This window comes from Parasteatoda tepidariorum, chromosome 5, assembly GCF_982258835.1.
Source record: "Parasteatoda tepidariorum strain Cologne lab strain chromosome 5, Ptep-v5.0, whole genome shotgun sequence".
NCBI classification, from domain to species: domain Eukaryota; kingdom Metazoa; phylum Arthropoda; class Arachnida; order Araneae; family Theridiidae; genus Parasteatoda; species Parasteatoda tepidariorum.
The window spans coordinates 46,063,338-46,085,895 of record NC_141759.1 but is presented as its reverse complement, the minus strand read 5'-3'; the positions used below and the strand labels follow the sequence as shown (position 1 = coordinate 46,085,895).

At 29.3% G+C, this 22,558-nt stretch overlaps 1 protein-coding gene across 2 annotated transcripts; it reads right to left on the bottom strand.

Annotated features, from left to right (window-relative positions):
- Positions 1–4,429: 4,429 nt before the first annotated feature.
- LOC107445422 (uncharacterized) lies at positions 4,430–17,343 on the bottom strand. Of its 2 annotated transcripts, XM_016059905.5 has the most exons (4): positions 17,208–17,339; positions 12,716–12,851; positions 11,411–11,537; positions 4,430–5,882 (listed from the first exon to the last, which is right to left on the bottom strand). In XM_016059905.5, the coding sequence occupies exons 3-4, from the start codon at positions 11,519–11,521 to the stop codon at positions 4,662–4,664; spliced, it is 1,332 nt and encodes a 443-aa protein (XP_015915391.3). In that variant the 5' UTR covers positions 11,522–11,537; positions 12,716–12,851; positions 17,208–17,339; the 3' UTR covers positions 4,430–4,661. The 2 variants fall into 2 exon arrangements, with proteins under 2 accessions (XP_015915391.3, XP_015915326.3); XM_016059840.5 differs by lacking the exon at positions 12,716–12,851 and having other exon boundaries at positions 17,208–17,343.
- Positions 17,344–22,558: the final 5,215 nt, after the last annotated feature.

Genomic DNA, 22,558 nt, shown 5'->3' with positions numbered 1-22,558 from the left:
GAGGATTTGTGATTTGTCAGCGTTTACGGCTATTTTCCATTTTCTACACCAGTCTTCAATTTCATCTATTTGTTCTTTGTAGTTTTATTAGAGCTAAGTTTGGATTTCTGGATTTGATTATTATATATTATTGCATTAAAATATGCTACAGAACACTGCTTTAAACTAAATGTTAAAATAATGTGGTAGTTTAAAAAAATACGTAACTAGAATATCTGAGCAAACTTGATTAAGGGAAAAACGTGAATACATGTTTCACCTCGGAAATACATATAATATGTGGTACTAATAATTCGCAAAGTTGAGATTATAGTCTAGCCGTAAACCTGGATGAATGTTCTTTTTCATGTTCTTCTGTAATTTATGCTGACTGTTCTCTAACTTATAAGAGTTTGTAGGTCGTACTCTCTTTGCAATGAGTACACAAACCTGCATTTGCATGAGCTGGGCTGCACATATCTACGCTTTTTACAGTATTACAGTATATTTCATAGAGTAGTAAACAATTAAAATCTAAATATTTTAGAAATTTTTGTAATTTTTTTAACATTTTAAAAGTTCTCCCATGAGGCAGCCAGGGCAATCTGGCGTTTCATATTAACTGTTGAATCATTTGCATGTAGTGATAAGAAAAAAAACTTTAAATCGAATTTATATAACAAGGCATCATGCATTTAAACATAAATTTAGCTACCACGAAACGACATATTCCTAGAAAACGTAGAACGTCGGCAGGCCCGAACAAAAAATTAAAATTTACAAAAAAGAGTGAATAAATGAAATTCTCATGCGAGAAACATATGATTGATAAGTTTATTTTTCTCTTGAACGAAATTCACAGAGACTGCGAAGCTGTTTTTTTTTCATGCCAAATAAATACTTTACAACAGGATATCATTATTCATATATCCACAGACGTTGTAAACTTTCATCAATTTTGTAAGTGATCAAAATTTCAACAAGTAACTTCCATAAGGTTACTTGCATAAGGTTACACACATAAGGTTAACAAAAAAAATGAAAGAAATCAAGCAACCCTCCCATTTAAAGATGTTTCAGAGTTATTTGGTATTAACATCAAAAGAAATAGTGGCGGGAATAATTTCTTTGAAAAATTTGCTCCATTAATTTTTCTCAATGAAAATATTTTATTTTAAATACACTTAAATACAAACTTTAACCGACTATACGAGCCGAGATGGCTCAGTGGATAACGCGTTCGTCTTCCAATGAGGTGAATCGGGGTTCGATACCGGCGATGGCTGATCGATACGAATTCCGCATCCGAACCTGGGTCGATACTTGCACCGACCACAGTGCTGACGTGAAATATCCTCAGTGGTAGACGGATCATGGGTTAGAGTCCCCCTGCCGTCAGGCTAACCGTGGGAGGTTCTCGTGGTCTTCCTCTCCATGTAACGCAAATGCTGGTTAGTTCCATCAAAAAGTCCTCCCCGAAGGTAAATTTCTCCCAATACTTGATTTAGGAGTTCCCTTGTCTTCTGAATTGGGTTAAAAATTTCAAGACTACGGAGTTGAACATGAGTTGTCGTAAACCAAAAAAAAAAAAAAAAAAAAATTGGGTCCGCTGTTCAACGACGGTTATAAAATAAGATAAAACTTGACTATACGATGTCTATCAAAATGTTAAAAAAAATACTATATTTATAATGCTATGTTTAGTATAAAAATACTAAACTTGATGTCCAATTTTGAACACTGTATATTTTGTTTGTAACCGTCGTTGAACAGCTGACCTAATTTTTGGGTTTCCGATCATCTATGTTCAACTCCGTAACCTAGTAATTTTGAACCCAATCCAAAAGACAAGGGAACTTCTGGATCAAGTATTGGGAGAAATTTCGTGTTTATGGAGGATTTCTTATTAAAGCTAAACCCATTTTGCGTTACATGGAGAGGGAAACCACGAAAGCTTCCCACTGTTAGCCTGATAAAAAGAGGACTCTAACCATTGATCCATTTACCACTAAGGATATAATTACGTCAGCACTGAAGTCGAAGCGAACCGGGTGCGGAATTCGAATCAACCAGCCTTTGCTAGGATTTGAACCCGGTTCAATAGACTAGATTATTATAGTATTTGTATAGTTTTATCACTTTAGTGAATTATATAGGAATAATAAAAAATAAAATTAAAAAAAACAATAAATCATTTATTAAAAAAAGATTACAATATAAAAGTTTTGGTATTCGCATAAGGCTAACTACTTATTATAACATTAATATTTAATAAACAACGACATACATTTAAATATTGCTTCAAATGAAAATAATAGATTAGAAATATATTTCAATAAATATATCTTGTCGAGTTTCACCTTTTAATTGAAATATTTATTTTCTTTATGAGTCAAATGGTGTTAACAATAGTAGTAGTACAGTATAAGTCAATTATTGATCAATAGTACTCAAAACTATGTTGAACAATAAACATACTATTTTATCTATCAGAGAAGTAAAGAAATCAGCTCTGCATCAAATGTTTCGTTTTCTTCATTGAATTTTCATATCTTACAATTTGACATGGTTGAGAAAGAATGAACATCAAATAGTATGTTTAAAAAAGCGTATATTTACATAAAATACAATGTATAACTGATGTATTAATAGAAGTGGCATATAAATATTAATTATTAGTATTAAATAGTGCATTAGTAAAATATCAAAATTAATTAAACAATAAATCGACTTTTCAGAATGGCCGATAGCAATATGAGACAAGACTGTACCAAGCACACACATATATGTACACATTAACAACTTCGCAACATACCGGGGAATGTTGAAAATTATGAGACAGAATGAGAAAAGTAAGAACTGTCTGTCTCTCTGAACAACCACCGTCACTGTGCCTGGTGGATGGCGAAAGTTATGGCAACAAGATTAGTATATTTCAAGTAGGGGTGAGTCATTGCCTAAAATCTGAACAAAAGTGAAAATTCTTTATTGTTGAACGTTGTCAAGATGAAAATTGTGCCAGAATACAATAATTTCTTATTATGAAAGAGTGCTAGAGCTGAAATCCTTGTGCATTCTAATGTATGCTATGCTCAATAGATGGCAGGATGTGTTTCAATTTTATTAATTTTCTATCTATAAATAAATATTAATTAATTACAAGAGCTAAATGCTACACAAAAAAATGCTTCTTTTAATTTATTGTTACACAACCAAATAAAGACTTGTGTGATCACTGCCTAGATTGGCTTATTATTTAATTAGAAGATATAAAGCTTTTAATTGGAAAAATAGAAAAAAAAATTTAAAGTAGGATAGCGCTGAGATACACCAACAGTTACGGTGAAAACCCATTTTCTTAACCCTACTACAAAAATTTTAGAGAAAAGGTGAAACAACTTAGATACAGTTTGTTTATAGAACAAACTCCCCTCGCTACAAAGTCTAAAACCACCTGCTGTCACGGAAACAAGAAATAGTGTATTTCAAAGAGGGGGGCTTCTCTCTCTTTTCCTACCCAAATTCCTCATTCCTTGCCGAATCGAGCAAAAACGCGCCTTTAGTGACCCAATACCCTTATTGAAATAGCTAAACCTCGTAAACATAGTCACCACCACTTTTGCAGATGAATGGCGAGGGGAGTTCTTTCTACAGACAGACAATAGAGAGGCCTCAATTAAAATATTTATTTTAGTTTATCCGTGCACAATGCCGACCGCACTTGTTATTATCATGCCGTTGAGCATGTACTTGGGGAACTTTAATACGACCCACATGGCGCACATTGGGCTGTTGTGGGAATGCTTTCTTATTTTTATTTATTATTACACCTATATGTACAAGCTTCTGTGCTGAATACAAAAATGGCTCATAATATCCTAGTAAGTTAAAGAATGGGTTGACAGCTCAAAGATGCATCCAGGTATACCATTCGATCAATAAGGATTTAATCAAAATCCTGTGATAAAATAAGATTTAAAAAAAATGGGCTATGCATAATGCTGGCACTCAGTATCTATTAAAAAGGAATAACATAATTTTAATAATATGACAAGTATTTAAATTGTCACAAAATTTTAATAAATAAAATATAAAAAATAAAAATAAATGAAAAATAAAAGAATAACGTCAGGCAATGAGCCTATTGTGAGCCTTACTGCTTTCCTTAAAATAATTGATGTCCTTTTTTGATCTGAGACACAGATTATACCTAATTCTTTTCGCTGTAAGTCTTTTCTCTTTGCCTTCAATTTTAACAAGCACATTACACTAAGTAGTAAAAAATTTGTATAAAATAACTGTTCGAGTGTTCTTGGAAAAAAGTTTTTGTGTTTTTAAAAGAATTTTAAAAAATAATATTAGAGACAATTCATACATAAAATTAATACTTTCAGTGTTATCACTTGCATTGGCTTATTACTTGTGTGAGCATTAGCTCTTTTTGATATTATTTTGTTTTTTCTTTAATATTATTCTAAAAATCGAAAAGCATCAGAAAAATAATTTTCTTTAAAGGAACTATTCTGCATTAAATTAATGCAACTCTTTAAATTCTTATAGCTGGAGTGAACTATAGCTTTCGGAGAGAAGACATAATCAGAAACAAGAACATGGCAGCCTTCTTGTTCCTTTTTTTTCCTCACCACTATCGCCACCTGCTTTTAGCTTCTCACGGTTAACCCTCAATACCCAAATATTACTTTGTAAAAGTATGAGTTCTTATTAAAGAATATGTTAATCCAATTTTTATGAAGTTGAGGATTACGCTGTAGTAATATTTGCAACAAATTGACAATCGATGGTTTTAAATCCTGCCATGCTTCTTCCAGAGTAAATGCATGGAAATATTTAGCATCTGATGTCTGTATCACAGCAATATGCTTATCAAGAAATCGTTGAATAGTGTCCATTAATACTTTGAGTTGGCTTTTACTAGAACTGAAGCTGTATAGAGCATCATATATGAATATCCAGTTATCATAGATTCGATCAAAGACCATTGATGAATGTTTTTCGATAATTTTATGCACAATAGGAAGAGCCTTAATTTCAATCGTATTCCAAGCAGAAAAAATATGACTCTTAGGTATCCGAATAACAGTCCCTGGAGGAGAATTCCAAGTTTGTTGCTCATATATGTCTGCTATAATAGGAGCGAAAGTTGCTTTAACAATCCAGTGAATACGGTGCAAATCAAATTGTGTTTCTTCATCGTTCAGCACATTGTATATCACCGTTAAAATAAATTTTCTTGTAAGAGTTTCTTTATTATCAAAAAGCAATTCATTTAGAAATGTGGAAGCCAGAGATATAAATGGATCAATATAAGTCTCTATAATATCTTGTAAATTATCTAAATGCAGTTGATTAACGCTTCTTTTAGATTTTATTTGAACTGATTCTTTTGTAGGAAGAAAACTACTAAAGTTAATAAAGGTATTAAGGTTTGGGGTAATATTTTGGGTAACGCTAAAGAAAGTAGCCAAACTAAAATTTGAATTGTAAATCTTTTGCCAAGTTGCAGGCATTTTGTTGATTGTTTCACTGAGTGATTTGACTTTTAAATATGACTCTTTAACATGAGGAGTAACTGCGTCTTTAAACAGTTCTATCATATCATCTTTCGTCCTATTTAAAATCTGTATGTATTTTGATTCTTTTTCTAATCCGCTTGAAGGTGCAGAGATATTTGCATTTTCTTCTGAAAGTGCTTTAACTTGTGTCTGATGTTTAGCGGTATTTGAAGAAGCAATCGTGTTAGCAGACCGTTTCTGTCTGGAAGGACCGAATTCTATGCATTGAAATGAGTGGTGGTTCTTACATAAATTTGAGAGAACATCAAATGCTTGGCCGTTTGGACAGGAGAACCGTGTCATTTCGCCATTTGAGCAGTGGTAATAGACCTAAAAAGAAAAAAAGCAGATTACTTTCTGAAGAATTCGTAAATACATGCAACAGAGTGACCGTAATATCCAGATGTGTGAAAACTATTATCTAAAAGCGTTTAATCTAAGTGCATTTAAGTATAGTAGTTGAGAGTATGATATTAACAAAAAGTTAAAAGACAAAAAATTCATTTTTGTATAAAAATGATTTTACCAAATAGTGCTGTAATAGAATTAAGTGTAAAGAGTATGTGATGTCAGCTACTGGGGAAGTTACTTCGAAGGTTCAGCTGAAATATCAGTTGCTATTAGTTCCACATTCGTTCTTTCTCCAAGAATGGAGATGATAATAATTCACAAACTTATACCGCAATTGTTTATTCCCCTTTTTTAAGAATTGCGTCACTTAACTCCATTTCAGTGTCCCTATATCTTTTGCAGAATACAATCGTAGTCAGAATGGTTGTCATGTTCTGATAAATCAATAATGTGTTTCAAGTATGCGACTGCTTATTTTAGAATGAATAGTTGTAACTATTTACCATTAAATAAATTTTCTTAACTCGCATTTGAAGAGAATAATTTTTGTTTTCTCATATTAACTGTTAATTTATCTTGAATTAGTTATAGCTTAAAATCTTTTTTTCTCTTTTCCGTGGTATGAAATGGACAGGTCGTAGGCAGATTGAAATTTGCAAACTTTCGACACACTGTGGTCTGAATGGAGAAAAAATTGCCCAAAATTTAAAAAAAATAGGTTATTCAATATTTTTCTCCTGGTCAAAACTAGAATTTGAAATCCATATAAAAATTTAATACCAAAAAATATGCGTTTTTGTTTTGGTTAAATAACTTACTGAATAGTTGAGTATTGTGAGTAGCAGTTTCAAGCAGTAATAAATTTAGTGTCCTATCAAACTGAACTAACGTTGGACATGGTATCTAGTAAAATTTGTATTCACAATCTAGCTCATGTCCACAGTAATTACAGGCTTTATTTGGGTAAGGATTGTACGAATCTTGGCCCCTAATGTTTTTCTCACATTCTACTTACTCTTCAAGTTAAACACACAAAAATAGTTTTAAAAAAAACAATTACAAAATTCCTTTAAAAAATATTTTGTTTGAAAAGGTTTACGTTAATATGTATTTACTATTTTTTAAAAGGATATATACTGGTTGAATAATAAATTCGATCATTCTCAAAGTAAACAAGTGAAAAAAGTAAATCATTTCGGCAGTTTAAGAAAATTATCAAAAGAGTGTTCAAATCAAAATTCGTGCACCTAGATATATTTCCAATGTACGTTTGCATTTTGACTCAATTATTATAATTTTTATTTTTAATAATAATAATTATTATAATTATTGTTTAATGTAGTGCTTTTTAAACTTTGGCATTATTTCTTGAAAGGATATATACTGGTTGAATAGCAAATTCGATCAGTCTCAAAGTAAACCCTTGCTAAAAGTAAATCATTTCAGTAGTTTAAGAAAAAATATCAAAAATGTGTTCAAATTAAAACACGTGTATCCAGATATATTTGCAATATGTATCAGCATTTTAATTCTGTTGTTATTATTATTAATATTATCTTTATTAATAATGTTAATATTAATAATAATAATAATATTGTTTAATGTGGTGCTTTTTAAACTTCTACTATTTTTTTTCTCTTGTTGAATTGAAAATCCATAATTAAAAAGGAAAAAAAAAGCAGATTTTTATTGCTAAGTTTTTCACGGTTATAACATTAACTAAGCAATCATTAAGTGAGAAAAACAATAAACAAAACAATTGTAATATTTCTATTACATATAGAAAGTTGTAAGTAAATATATTCTAATACTCGAATCTTTTCCATTACCTAACATAATCCTATTACTTATTTATACTACAAATGCCAATTGAAGTTATCGGGCTGTTGCATAAATCTAATACAAAGCAACAAACGCCTGATCGTACCATTCCATTCCGCCAATTGAATAAGTTCTTACCTTCGCTCACTGTCATTTACACACACGAGTGGGCGGATCATCGTTAGGACATGTCACCTTTGAAGTACGGAATGTCTTTGAAGGTACTTTCTATTTTGGTTTTAGCGGTTATCTGTTTTCCACAGATATTCTTTTATGCTCAAAACATAGTTTCTCACAGTTATGTTTGGAAAAACATAAAGGAAAGAAAATAAAACTGATGGACTGAATTATGAATAAACTTATTGGTTAAATTAATTTTCCCACTCAATTGATTTGTACTTTTTTTGGATTCATTAATTTATTAACAATTTAAAAATGCTAGGAAGTCAAGCCATAGAATATATAAGTGAGAAGAATATCAGCTCTCATAGGCCCCCATGTAAACCTGTGGACCTTGTCTCCCCCCAATCATGTAAACAGCTTATTCTTTACAGACTTATATAGTTCTGAAAAAAGGTTTACTTATTAAACATAAACAATGAAAATATTTACTTGAGACGAATTCATTAAAAAATATATATAATTTATTATTTTGTATAATTCAAATAGATATCGGTCACTTAAAGTTGTCACTTTAAAGATGGCGAAAAATTTGTTGTTAAACAAGTTTAGAGAAGCTATATGGTGGCTGAAAGATGCGCTCATGCGCCGGCTCAAAAACCTTTGGCTCTTTCCTTGTCATACAGAGGGACCTTGCTGGCGCCTGTTACGTATCGGAGAAGCTGGACTTCTTCTCACATTATATATTCTTTGATCAAGCCTCCTGCTCGCTTGGCTCACTAAACGCCCGTATTCCCCATTGATCCTAACCCTTGGTCAGAGTTCAAAACAGGATTTATGAGAGCAACTCTAGGTTAGAGTTCAAAATTTCCTTTCATCGTGTACGTAACTGCGAGTTACTCTAACCCATAGTTAAGTAACTTTATATTTTTAAAAAAGAGAATAAATATAATTTTGTTTATCTCTCTCTATATATGAATTGAACATGTCCGTTAAGCTAAGCCCTGCCAGAATCACCCTTACTTGGGCACCCGGTTGAACACTTAAAAGAGAAAGGCCCAACTTACTTGACAAAGATGCATGCACCAAAATCTGAGCAAAGCGAAAAAAACAATTAATAAATAAATAAAATGGATGGGAATAGGCAAGAGGACAGCCGGAGGACAGGGGTGTCTGGGAAAAGAGACTTGAGGCCTTACGTACCAGCTGGCACGACGGGCATAGATAGGTATGTATAAACAAAAGCCTGTCTGGATGTATGTTCGGAAGCATCCATGAAAATGGAAGGTTTGATTTTGATTGTGTTTTTTACATCAGTTTGCAAATTTTCAAGAGGTAGTGGCATTATGTAATTTGAGGTACCTCTTTTTGGTATGTTATTTGGGCACAGGCATTTGAGCATTTGGGCTTTTCTATCAAATTCCGCTGCTTAAAATCATTGTTATATATTAAAACGTGCTCTGTCATGAAAACAACGTTTTTAGAAAATATCTAAAAACGTAGGACAAATTCACTAGAAAAAAATTAATGTCTTCAATGTTCGATAAACTCATTGTTTAAGTGCATGAGTAAAGCGACCTGAAAATAAATATGCTAGCTAAAAAGTTATCAAATATTAAAGAAATATTATATTTCACTGTCAATAGTAATGTTAAACATAAATACGTTAAATTTCAAGGCTTTTAATTTTGTTAAGTTCTAATACTCAAACATTTTAATATCAATTATTATATTAATTAATCGTTTACATATTTTTTGATCCCTAATTTTAAATTCTCATACTTTATAATATTATCCTTTAAATTAAATTAATAAAGAAATTAAAGAATTTAAATTAAATTAATAAAAGAAATTAACACTTATAGGTTATTGATACTAAAAAGAATTTTTGCTTTAAAACTATTTTTTCAGATTTTTGGATCTGTGTACTTTTTTTGCTTAAATAAATTTATAACAGTTAAAGTTAATTATGATTTGGAAGAAAAAAACAGTTCATAGATGAAATTAATTGGCTGGCATAATTAATAATAGCAAATACTTGACAATATTGCATATTATCTATCAACGGTTGTGATAATTAGCATATATGCTTTTTTAATGTTGGAATATGTTGTACTAAACATTTTAATAACAAATTCTCGATTTCATACGCACATCTAAAAGACAAAAACTAAATCCCCTCTCACATGAGCAACATGAGTTTATCATTATTATTTTACATTGCCTTGATTTTTGACAGTACGATTTTCAATCTCGAAATACTAGAATTTCAACTTATTTAGAAAGGTGGAGCAGTTGGTCGCCAGAGGTGGCTAGGAGTTTAAAAAAGCAAATAAACCAAATTTAATCGGCATCCGATAACGAGATAAGAGCCACTTCTATTTCGAACTAAACATGGTGACTTTATCTATAACTAGTAACCAACACCCAAAAATAATTATTTTACTTAATTTTTTATCATAAAAAAAATCTGTAAAAACTCTTTTAAGTCAATTGGGTTAACTCCATATTACATCATAACCTTATTTTTTCAAAAGGCTGCCAAATCTTTTCTTAATAAATCCGATAAAATGAAATTGTAGAGCTCAGCTTTTGAAAATTTGCTGAACAAAGGCCCTTTTGAATTTAAGTATAAATTACAGCAATACGGTAATAAAGAAATTTCTTAGAAGTTTTAAGCTTTCCTTTTAAGCATGGAGCAGATCGGTAATTTCCATGTAGGATTAGTGATTATCTGTTTTCAACAGAACTTCCTTGTAACACCAACGTTACATTCCAGAGTTATATTTGATAAAACAAAGATAAAAAAGAGAAAGAATTTGAAAAAAGTTGGACATAAATTTGCTAAATACATTTTTTTTATAAAATTTCTGTTAACTTGAACCCTTTTGTGTGAATTTATTGACAGTTTTACTCGTTAGCATATAATAGCCAAATCTGAAAAGAGTTATATCTTTTTTTTTCTTTAAATACTTGGATTTAACTTGTCTGAAGTATAATCATTCAATTGGGAAATATCCATTGAAATATACTCACGTAATTTAAATGTGAAGAATACTCACGCAATTATGATTCGTTTAAAATTTAAGATAGTAGCTAGTATAGGAAAATACTCAATTAATTTAATTATAAATATACTACCTCTCTTTTCTCATGGCACTTCCTAATAACTGAAAATAAAACATTGGCTTTGCAAAATGGCTTGGATCGAACTCTTGACCTTTCGGACATGGGCCCAACGCCTTAACAGTCAGGCTGTCCCAGCCTCTTATCACAAAGCAAAAATACTTAAGCCTACATCAGTAGAAAATAAATTGAATATTTTATGTTCAAAAATTAATTGACACTGAGGCATAATTTAAAATTCCTTACCCAGGCTAACGCCATAGTGCCATGTTAAAAGCATTATTAAATTTAACGATTTCCAATTTGTTTCAGCTTAAAAGCATTCAGTATTTAATAAAGAGTAGATAAAAGATTTTCTAGTAAAATAATACTAAATAATTTAAAAGCATTATTTTTATATTTTAAATTAGAAATGGATAGTATGCAAGTATATTTGTTACCTGGCATCCTGTTATAATGTCAACGTAATAAAAGTTTGGACCTCCTTTCGGGCACTTGTAGCAATATACAGCTTGACTGCAGACAAACGACATAATCATCAAAAGTATCATCCTCAAAAACAAGCATCTATTTAAAATAAATTAAGATTTTGCGTTATGCAACCAAATGAATGAAATTTATATCATAGCATAGTTTTAGAAAAAAATAATTAGAGAACGAGTTTAAGTTTAAAAATAAAGATTCTTTAGGGAATAGTAATTGCAAACTTTTTAGTGCTTTTAAGTATACAAAGAAAAAAAGATCAATAATGCGCTCTGAATTTCATTTTATTCAATAAAAATTATATTTCATTTTATACATGGAAAAGTAGAATTGAATGAGTTTAAACTGCTGCAATTCTCATTTAAACTCTCAGTATTTAAAGGTTTGTTTTAAGAAAAAGCAGCCCTAATGCAACAGCCAGCTGTAGGCCAAGGACCGCATGCATGTTAAGACTCTGTAATATCAAAACCAAGAGCATGATAATGGTTTTTATATTACTTACCGCATTTACTATCCTAACAATTTGGTGCTGCCAATATGAGGGTAGATGGACTTCAAGCTATCACCGGGGATTGAACCCTGATTCTACATAATGGCATCTCAGTTCCTTTACCGCTTTGACAACTTGGCTCATTTAAAAGATTTGGGAGGACATTATTTATACAAGGTTCCTGGTTTCAAATCAGTTTGCTTATATTTAAATGTCGAAGCAAGTAATCACGTTGTCTCGAAGTAATGTAGTATTTTCATTACTTTAACAACTATGCACTAAATAATTTCAACTGAAATGCAAGAAATATTAAGAAAATTTTTAAAGTAGTTTATTTATGTTTAAATTTTAAAATAAGCGATTACATTATTTGCTTCCAGGGTAAACGATGATTCCGATATTCGTAAAGTTAAATGACATCTTCAAGGAATGTTATTTTTTTTATCAATCAAATGCGCAATAGTTTCAATGAAAATATAAAAGAATGTTTAAGACGCATCTAAAAGAGTTATTTTTTATTTCTGATTGTAGTAAATTTTCAAGCTTGTCAGCACGTTATTTTTTTATAAATATTTGTAGACTAATACTTTATGTAGCGTACAAATTGGATCAATAATAGGATTGTATTTAGCATCAAATCAACATAATATTTTCAGTATTCTTATGAAAAGTATTAGATAAAATTGGTTATTACTGTATTGCGTATTAGAACTGTGTTTTGCTAATGTTAGAATCTTTCTATAAAAAGAAAAACGAAAGGAAAATTCCTTACCTATTTCCTCAATACGCAATTGTATGTGTGAAAGAATTTCTTGCCTCAGTTGTTAATGACTCGTAACCGCATTATAACAATTAAACCAATGAAAGCATCTGTTTCTTTTTCAGTTGTATTTCTATCATTAAAAAACCTAATGAAGAATAAATCCGCTTATAGTTCTTCTAAATATTGCTTCGAATGTCAGAGTAAATCAAGAGAAAATTAGCAAAATTAAGTACGAAAAATCTCGAAATTTGAAATTTCAAGTTGATAAAAATTATCCCTCATTGTGATCACATTATTAGAAAAAAAAACACTTATTCAGTAAAGTGACAAAATATTTAGTTATCTCTGAATAGTCTTCAAATGTATTCTTTTTTTTATCCAAACTTTAAATTTCAATTTCCTTATAGCAAAAATAAAAAATAATTCTTAGTTTGCAAGATTAAAATTTAAAAAAATATTTTCAAATTACAGTTAATATGTATATATTTATCTAATGCAGTTTTTAAGTCCCCGTAATCTATACAAAAACCTTTATTAAACTCTGAATTTACATAATAGTTGCACTTAAATATTGGTTTGAAATTCGGAAGCACGGTTATTTGATAATAAAAATTTAATCTTTAATGAAGATTTTAAAATACGTATATTTTCATTTTATATATAATATTTTTCTGCTTTTATTTAACGCTATAAATTAAAACCTTTTATTTTCAAAATCTAAAATCTGTTTTATATTTAAGCTTAAAAAAATTGAAATTAGTCTTTTTTAATATTAAAAAAATTTTTTTTTAAAAACTTCCAGATTAACTTAATATCTTTCAATTTGAATAAAATATGTTTTGTTAAATATGTAACCAACAACGTCTTCAACGGTAACAACTTCTTAATGACTTTAAATTTCTAAATTTCGAAATATGCGCTAACTGTTTAGAATAGATTTATATATTAAATATAACTTTGTAACTATGTATTTACTTTGTTTACATGATATGATAAATGTTGTGACGATCCATTTCTTATTTCTGGCTTCTACAAGAACAACTGATGTCAATGTTTCATGAAAGCGCACATAACCGGATATGATAAATCTAAACCAGCGATGTTCTTTTTTCTCTTGCATTTCCAAGTCTACAGTTATAAATTTCTATCGCCGACCGGCTGTGTAGGAGGCAGGGAACTGTCCTTGCATCAGAAAGGTCCTGGGTTCGGATCCCGGGCAAGGCATGGATGTTTCTTTCTCTCTGTGTGTGTTCTATGTCCTTTCTCCTTTGTGTGTGTGAATGTGACCCGCCCTCTAAACGGGATTGTGGTTGTGTGAATGGTGTGGCAGAAGTCGAATTCTTGGCCATAGATGGCGCCACTGAAAAACAGGAACAATCGCACCCCCTCTGCCTAAACAGGCATAGGCTCTCATTAACATCAAAGTAACGTGTTCTCATTATTAAGAGTTGCGTATTGTAATAATTTTACTTAATTTCCCGCATTTCATATTGATTATCATTTTCATTGGTTATCATTTTCATTGATTATCATTACGTTATTTTTTAATTATTTTAATGATGATTTGTTAATATTTTTTATTACTACTCGATACGTACTTTTTATTTTATAAAATAAATGTGCGCATAAAATTTTTTGTTTAGATTAAAATGGGGTTTTTAATTTTGTTTTAAATAGTATTGGAAGATAATTTTATACGGAGACTTGCTTAAAAATTTGAATTGTATAGGAAATAGGTAACATTTATCAAAAATTCATGATCAATTGAAAAAAAAATGACGAAAATTGTGTTGACAATAAATAATAACATTTATATCCTATAAATTAAATTTTATCATCAATCGAAACAGTGGTATATGTTTTTCCAATTTCTGAATACAAATTGTTTTCCTTCTCTATTCGAGAGACAAATGCCAGTATGCATAACATATAAGATATATAAGGAAAATGCAGGGGATGGACAAAGTAATACAAACACTTCTATGCTAATACATTTTTTTCATATTTCTCAAGTATTACTTAAAAAATTATTTCATAACCTCAGAAGTGTTTAAATAAGGCGATTTCTAGAATGAAGTTTAAAGAGTTTGAGAATGAGTTTCAATGAAGAGTGTGAGTTGAGAGTTTCAATGAGGTTTAAAGCCTTTTAAGAGTTTGAGAGACCGACAGTAAATTACAAAAGGAAAAATAATGTTTTTGAAAACCTTTTACCAAAGAGTATAGTAATAAATTTGTAACTTGTAACAATTACTTTGGTTATAAATGTGTAATGTTTACACAAAATTTCGAAAACTTAGTTTAAATATTTATGGAGAAATGGAAATTTGTTTAATAAACTGATTTTTTGTCTTGCATTTTTCTTGTATAAATTAAAAATTATTCAATAAAATCAAACAAATTTTAAGAGCAGTTTAAAATTAATTACAAGATTTTTGCGTTAAAATTTGAAATTTTTTCTTGTTGAAAACTGCGCTATTTATAAGTAATTAAAGAAAAAAAATTTTATATACAGCGCATGTGCGCAAAATTTTTTTCTTCACATCTTTGTAGTGCATCGTGTTTGGTAATTAATGAAAAAAGCCCAATTTGAATATCTTAAGATTTTAAAAAGTTCCAAGTAAATAATTTTATAAGTAGTTTGTTTTTTACATTTTAAGAGAAATTTATAAGTTTTTTTTTTACAAATACTATTTTGTATCATCTGAGAAAATTAAATAACAAATAATGTGTACCTTACAGTAAACATTTATGCACCAAAATATAATTGCAAAAGGAAAGATAACAAGCAAAAAAAAAAAATACTTTTATGGGGAATTATCCCCAACAATGCCGGTGTCATTTTTAATAAATCCTGTTTAATAGTGCAAAATAAAAATTGTGGAGAGCCTTTTATCATTTTAGCTTTCTTTTAAATAGCACGAAAACTACTTAGAAAATGGCGGGAAACTTTTTAAATTTTTAAAACATTTAAATCGTTTTTTTTAATAGTTGCCAAATGCAATTTACTACGAAATTAAGAAGAAAAAAAACTTTATCCCGCGCATGAGCAATACAAAAGAACTACTTTAATTACTCATATCTTCCGAAATTTTAAACAAATTGTTCTCAAGTCTTGGAGCCAAAATTTTGTAATTAAATTCAAACTGCTCCGAAATTTGTTTAATTTTATTGAACATGATTAAAGTACTAGCAAAAAACCATAAGACAAAAATAATTTTATTATTTTTTTTAAACTTCGCATCTCCATAAATACGAATATTTAAGCTAAGTGTACAAGTTTTTGTGCAGTTACATACCCTCCAACTTATGAGGATTTTGAAAATAATTCTTTCTAATTGTAGCGAACCAAAGTAGAAATTTTTAAAGCAAATGGATCTCTCATAAAACTTTTATCAGAACTTAAGAATCTAGCCATATGGCCTGTACTTTTATAAGTAATAGTGGACAAGTTACGCTAAAATTAATTTTTTTTAAATATTAAGACATTAATTTTGCTACCGTCTGAAAAGAAGATTTCTGAAACTACGGAAATTCCGTAGCAGTTGGAGGGTATGCAGTTAGTACATATAATGACCAAAATAAATGTTACAAGTTTATTGCTACAGTTTTTGGTATAGTGTGTTTAAAAATACTATTTTCGATTATGTAATTACTGTCGGTAACTCAGATCTCTAAAAGCTTTAAACATCCTTGATAAATATAATAAATCGCGATATGCACTTCTAAATTTATAAAATGGTTATCTTAATATTTTTTTTAATGATAATAATTGTGTTGGTATAAAAGTGTTCAACCACTATATAGTGTTATTTTGTCCAACCACAGTATATAATTTTTCAGTGGTTCCCAATTTTTTCAGCTAGGGAACCTTAAATGATCGAGTTTGTTTCGGTGGAATCCTCGACATTATTAAAAAAAGTACGTCAGCAGCTGTGAATGTACTAAACAAAGTTGTGTTTTGTTAGTGTTTTGCTACTTTTTTCATTCGTATTTTACATAAAGTACTTATGAACAAGCAAAATACTAAATAAATTATGTATAATTGATTGGATATCAATATTAGTATTCTTGGTTAAAAATATATTAAATCTTGAAACCCCTGTCATTCGGAACCCTAAGGTTCCACGGAAAACCTTTTGAGAACTGTTGTAATACTACAGCACACGCATACAAAGATACAAATAATATAATTAAATAATATAAAGAGAAAACTAGAAATGGGAAAATCCAATAGGACACATCTATTGGAATAATTTAATGCGATATTTCTGAATAAAGAATAATTTTCCTAAGATAAAAATTATTCTTTATATGTGTCGATTGTATATCTATCTATCTATCTATCTATCTATCTATCTATCTATCTATATATATATATATATATATATATATATATATATATATATATATATATATATATATATATATATATATTAAAGCGAACATATTTAAAAGAATAAAAAAATCCCTTAGAGAAATATAAATTAATAATATTACTTACTTAGAAATATTTCGTAAATGATATTCATCCGACTGAGAAAATGTAAACAAAACTATGCTATTTATTATGTTATTTATCAACCAGTGTTAGCTCAGAAGCACTTTGCTTACTTAGGATTATAGATAAAGAAAGTTCTAACGAAATGGTGTTTTTGGGTTTTTCTTGAGATTACTGATATATTTATTGCCAAACTTTTAACGATATACATAATCATTCCCTAAATCTTCTTCACAACGAAAAATAGTGAATCCCTTCTGTGTTTCATGGAGATATGGAAAAGGAAAGAAAAAAAGTAGAACTCAAAATGCATCCGATTGCTTTTGGGATTGATGATAGCTTTTAGCATCATACAACCATTCGTTTCGAAAATTTCCATTAAAGTAATTTGTTATGGGTCGAAAAACAGCTCTCGAGATTTCTATTAAAAGCTCATACCATCACGTGTTTTGAAATATTTCTGGAGTAAGCAAAGATTTCGACATTCTCAAAGTTAAATGGCATCTTCGAAGAATGTTCTCTCTTTGCTCTAGCGAAACTGCAATAAATAACTTGAAATTAAAATACAAGAAATGTTTGAAATATTTCTCGAAGAATTTTGTCTAATATTGATAGTACTCAGACTAATATTTTCTGGAATTAGCTTCACAAAGATATTTTGAAAGTGCTATATGGAAGGACGTATTTGAACTTAGCGTTCTCAATTATACCAACTCTTTCTAAAATTTATGATGGATGTTAATGCTGTGCATCACTTAATACAGAAATATTATGATCAAAGTTATAAGCTACTTTTGAAGTGACTTAACGCTATTTCAGTTAGGTTTCAGTCAGATTAATGATATTGATACACTTAAAATAATAATTGCTTAACAATATTTACTGCATAAATTAGTACTGACAATATATATAAATATTTTAGTTCAAAACATGTTACAAGTTTGAGATAACTGATTGGAGGTAAATTTATATTTTATAACAGTCGTTGAACAGCCGCCTCAATTTTTTTGGGTTTACAACCGTTAATGTTCAACTACGTAGTCATGTATTTTAAACCTATTTCTGAAGACAAGGAAACACCTGGATAAATATTGGGAGAAATGTGCCTTCGAGTGGACTTTTTGATGGAACTAACCCGCATTTGCGTTACATGGAGAGGAAAACCACGAAAACCGCCCACGGTTACCTTGACGGCAAGAAGACTCTAATCCATGATCTGTCTGCCACTGAGGATATTTCTCGTCAACCCTGTAGTTGGTGCAAGCCGAATGCGGAATTCGTATCAATCAGCCATCGCTGGGATTCAAACCCGGTTCCCCTCATTGGAAGGAGAACTCTCTATTCCCTGAACCATGTCGGCTCAGTGCTTTTATAATTGAAATAATCTATAGAAGTTTATTCTAAAATGTTTAATAACAGGGGCTGAATTTATATCTTTCCGTTTACAGCAACAATGCCTCACTTGCCTCGAATAACGAGAATTCACATCTCTATTAAACATAAAAAAAAGTGTTATTGTTGTTTCCAATGCTGCTTGACAAATACCAGTAAGTATTTTTCGTGAAACCAAAACAAGAAAAAAAAAACTAATAATAAACATAACATAAAAAAGTAATCCCAAAAAACTATTTGCCATTGTTATTGTTGGCCCTTACTTGAACTTTACTGGGTATGATCCAATTTTTGGATTTAGTTGGCTTTCATAGGCATAAAATTAATAAACATCATAAATCTATTGTACACAAGCAAAATAATTCCTTAACCGTAACTGAATGCCAGCAAGTGACATCATCATATATCATATGTAAATCACGGCATTTGCCGATTCTGCACCAATCATGTTCAACAAGCACGCATCACATTGCTTATAGGTATCCTATTAAATTTGATTTGAATCACTTGATTAGGCATAATCATTTCACCTCTTCTCGAGTTGAAAGTACCCAATCAGGAAAAATTTGCCTCTAACACTTATTTAATATCTTTTTTTTAGTTCTCCCTACTATTATGGTGGTATTATTTTTTGCTTATTATTATGTTATTATTTTTGTTTAATATGATAAATTAGGCCTAAAACTAAAGCTATAAATTATAAAGAGATACTCTTATAATACAACATTTTATCATAAAAATTTTTAAATTAGTGCCTAATCTTAAACGTTCAACAACTTAACTTCACATCGGTGAAAAGCTTTGTCTGAAACTGCATCCACTTAGCATATCCAATTAAAGTAATGAAACCAAAAGTGTAAAACACTATTAGGAGTTAACTTCGTAATAATACTAAATTTAAGTTACGGCGTAAAAAAATTAACGAGTTCTGAAGAAATTTATATTCAAGTTGGAATTTAAACCAAATTTTACGTTAAATTGAATTGGTATTACTAAACAAAATGATTTGGCTTAAATTTTGTTCGAATAGAATAAAGAACTAAATCTATAGAAAAGAGAATAGGGTATACTTTGTTCCATGTAGAATTAAATTAATGGGGAAATAATGTGATTAAAGCCCCAATACAAGTACAGAAATCAACAGGCTATAGTTTTGGTTTTATGAATAAGAACCTTACTCAGTGACTAAGTGACCTCACTAAGTAGCGTATGATTGATGTATAACATAATAACATGGTAATAATTGTACTTTCGAATAGAAACATTAAATAATAGATTTTTATGGTTAGATTTTAAGGAAAAGTCTTACGTCAAAGATTTTAATGCCAAATTCAATCATATGTATTTTATGTCATAATAGTTAATGTAGAAGAAAAGAGAAAAAAAAGAATGAATATTATAGTTCATTTTGGGCTCAAAAAATATTAACATTTACTTATAAAACAATATGTTTTTCTTAAAAAAATTATTGAGAAAAATTCTTTGTACAAAAAAAGACTCAATCTAACAGTTTTGTATTAAGTACTTATCCTGCAAAATTTCAACGAAATAAAAAAATAATCAACTATTTCAATCTGGTTGATTTCTTTGAAACCCAACAACTGCTTTTTAACAGCGTTTATTCATGAATGGAAGAAAATTAGTTAACTGTAATTATTTTGCATGCTTTTTGAGTAGTATTTAAAGATAACAAGCAATATATGTAATATTTTCTGAGCGAAAATACATTTCAAAGCTATGACTCTTTATAGAAGTTAACATAGGTTAAATAAACCAGAGAAAATGTTCCAAAATTTATCTTCCAGTAGCCAGGTCAATAGTGACAAGCCAGACAAGGATAAAAGCCATGAATCTTTCGTTGTGATAAAAGTTGTTCCCTTAGATAACTTAAATTATTTGTTCAGTGATAGTATTTAATCTTATATACGCTTTTTGAGCATGCTGATAAAACTGTGTACACTTGAAAACTTTAGAAAAGAAAACATTCATTTGTTTTTCATTTAAGTAAAAAGTTGTTTAATATCATTGTTTCAATAACAATATTTAAAATTTTACTCTTGATTTTGTTTTAATATTGCATTTTTCTATTTAATTACTAGCTGTTATATCTAGCTTAACCCAGACAAGGAGGGCAAACTACAAATTAAATGACATGTAATAGTGATATATATATATATATATATATAGCTATTTTAATTCGAAACGTCTTTACCGCTATCGAAGTTATGAAGTTTTTCATTTGAACGTGAAATTAGATGTTTAATAACATTGCTTAATATCCTGCATTTTTGTATAAACTCAGTTACTGTTGGACCCAGTTTTAAGCAAGACAAAAAGTGTAATTACTCCTTATTAATTCTTCAATATAAACGTATGACGTACAAGAATGCCATATAATTTACGGAAAATATTTTCTTGCTTCTTAACGTTATTTGAATAGACAGATAAAATTGTGTATATTTTAAAATTATAGAAAAGAAAACATCTGTTTTTTTTTCATTTAAGAAGAAAATTAGAAGTTTAATAAAATTGTTTAATATCAGTATTTAAAATTTTACTTCAGATTATTATTCTATCCTGGAATGTCCCTTGTCCCTGGAATGTCCCTACAATATTTTGAGTTTGATACTCCAAGGCTTTTTCTTTTCTTTTTTGACTTGTAATGTACCATATTTTCACGTCTTATTTATTAAAAATATTACAAAGAGAGTGATTAAAACCTGGATTGCTATTTACAAATATGTTACGATTTTTTTGCCTAATTGTTTTTAAAGAAATAGAATTCAGTTGAATTACCAAAAATATAAATATCTAAAATCGCATTGATTCAAAAAGGGTTAATGTAAATAAAAGTGTAATCCCTAGTGCTGTGATGTACAACATAGTGCAAATATCCGTATTTAACTTTTTTCCTGTTTTAAATAGCAAAAAAGAGATTGTCAGTTTAAAGAAATGGGCTATCTTAAATAGTTTTATCTTAGAATTAGTGCACACAAAAAATTAGAGTTTAACGAAAGAAGGCAGGAAAGAATATTAATGCTCATTCATTGTAAGTGATTAAATAGATAAGTTACGAAGCAACGAGAACGTAACTCCAAAGAAAGTGAAAATAAATCAATATTTTTTTTCTACTGGAAAATCAAATTTTTCAAGCATCAAAACTTTTTTTTAACATAGATCAATAAAATGGGGCTTAAAAACTTTAGATTTTTTAAACCTATCTTCGACGAAAAATGTGCCTGACTGGTTAAATTACACTTTTATTTATTTATTTTTTTCGCTTCACAGAAATGAAGAAGAAATTTAATGTTAAAAACAAGTCACCTGGCTAAACCTTACATTAGAAGGGATTAAAAAGCTTTAAGATTTGATACTTTCAAATACTTAAGTCAATTTAGGTTCGCTTGAGTGTGATTTAGAATAAAGAAAAATGTTTTTTGTCCTTTAAAATAGTTTTTTTATCACTTCATTTACTTTGATAAAAAGTTAATAAAGTAAAATATTCCTTTTTATTATGATTATTCTATCGTGCAATTAAAAAAAATAACGTAAGTCCTTAAAGCAGCTTGACAGCTATTTTCTTTCACCTGCTATAAAGGTTATAATAGTACCTATGCTACAATAAAAATTTCAGATAACTGATAAAAAATTGATTTTTGAAAAAAAGTAATATTTTGTAGCATGTCATAAAAAATTTTAAAAATTTAAAAATCCAGATTTCGAATATTTAAATTTTTTTTTTACTTATGTAGGTTTTTTTGTCGCACGGAAGTATTTTGTTCATAAAAATTTCCAAGATTTTGAAATGTTTACCAATTGCAATGGAGAACAAATATTTTGTTACATTTAAACAATTACTTGATATTACCTAATTCGGGTGTAGAGATTACAAATTTGAAAATAATTTTGCTCCCGAAGCTACAGATTCTTTTAAAATGGCATTTTTAGTTTAATTTTTGACG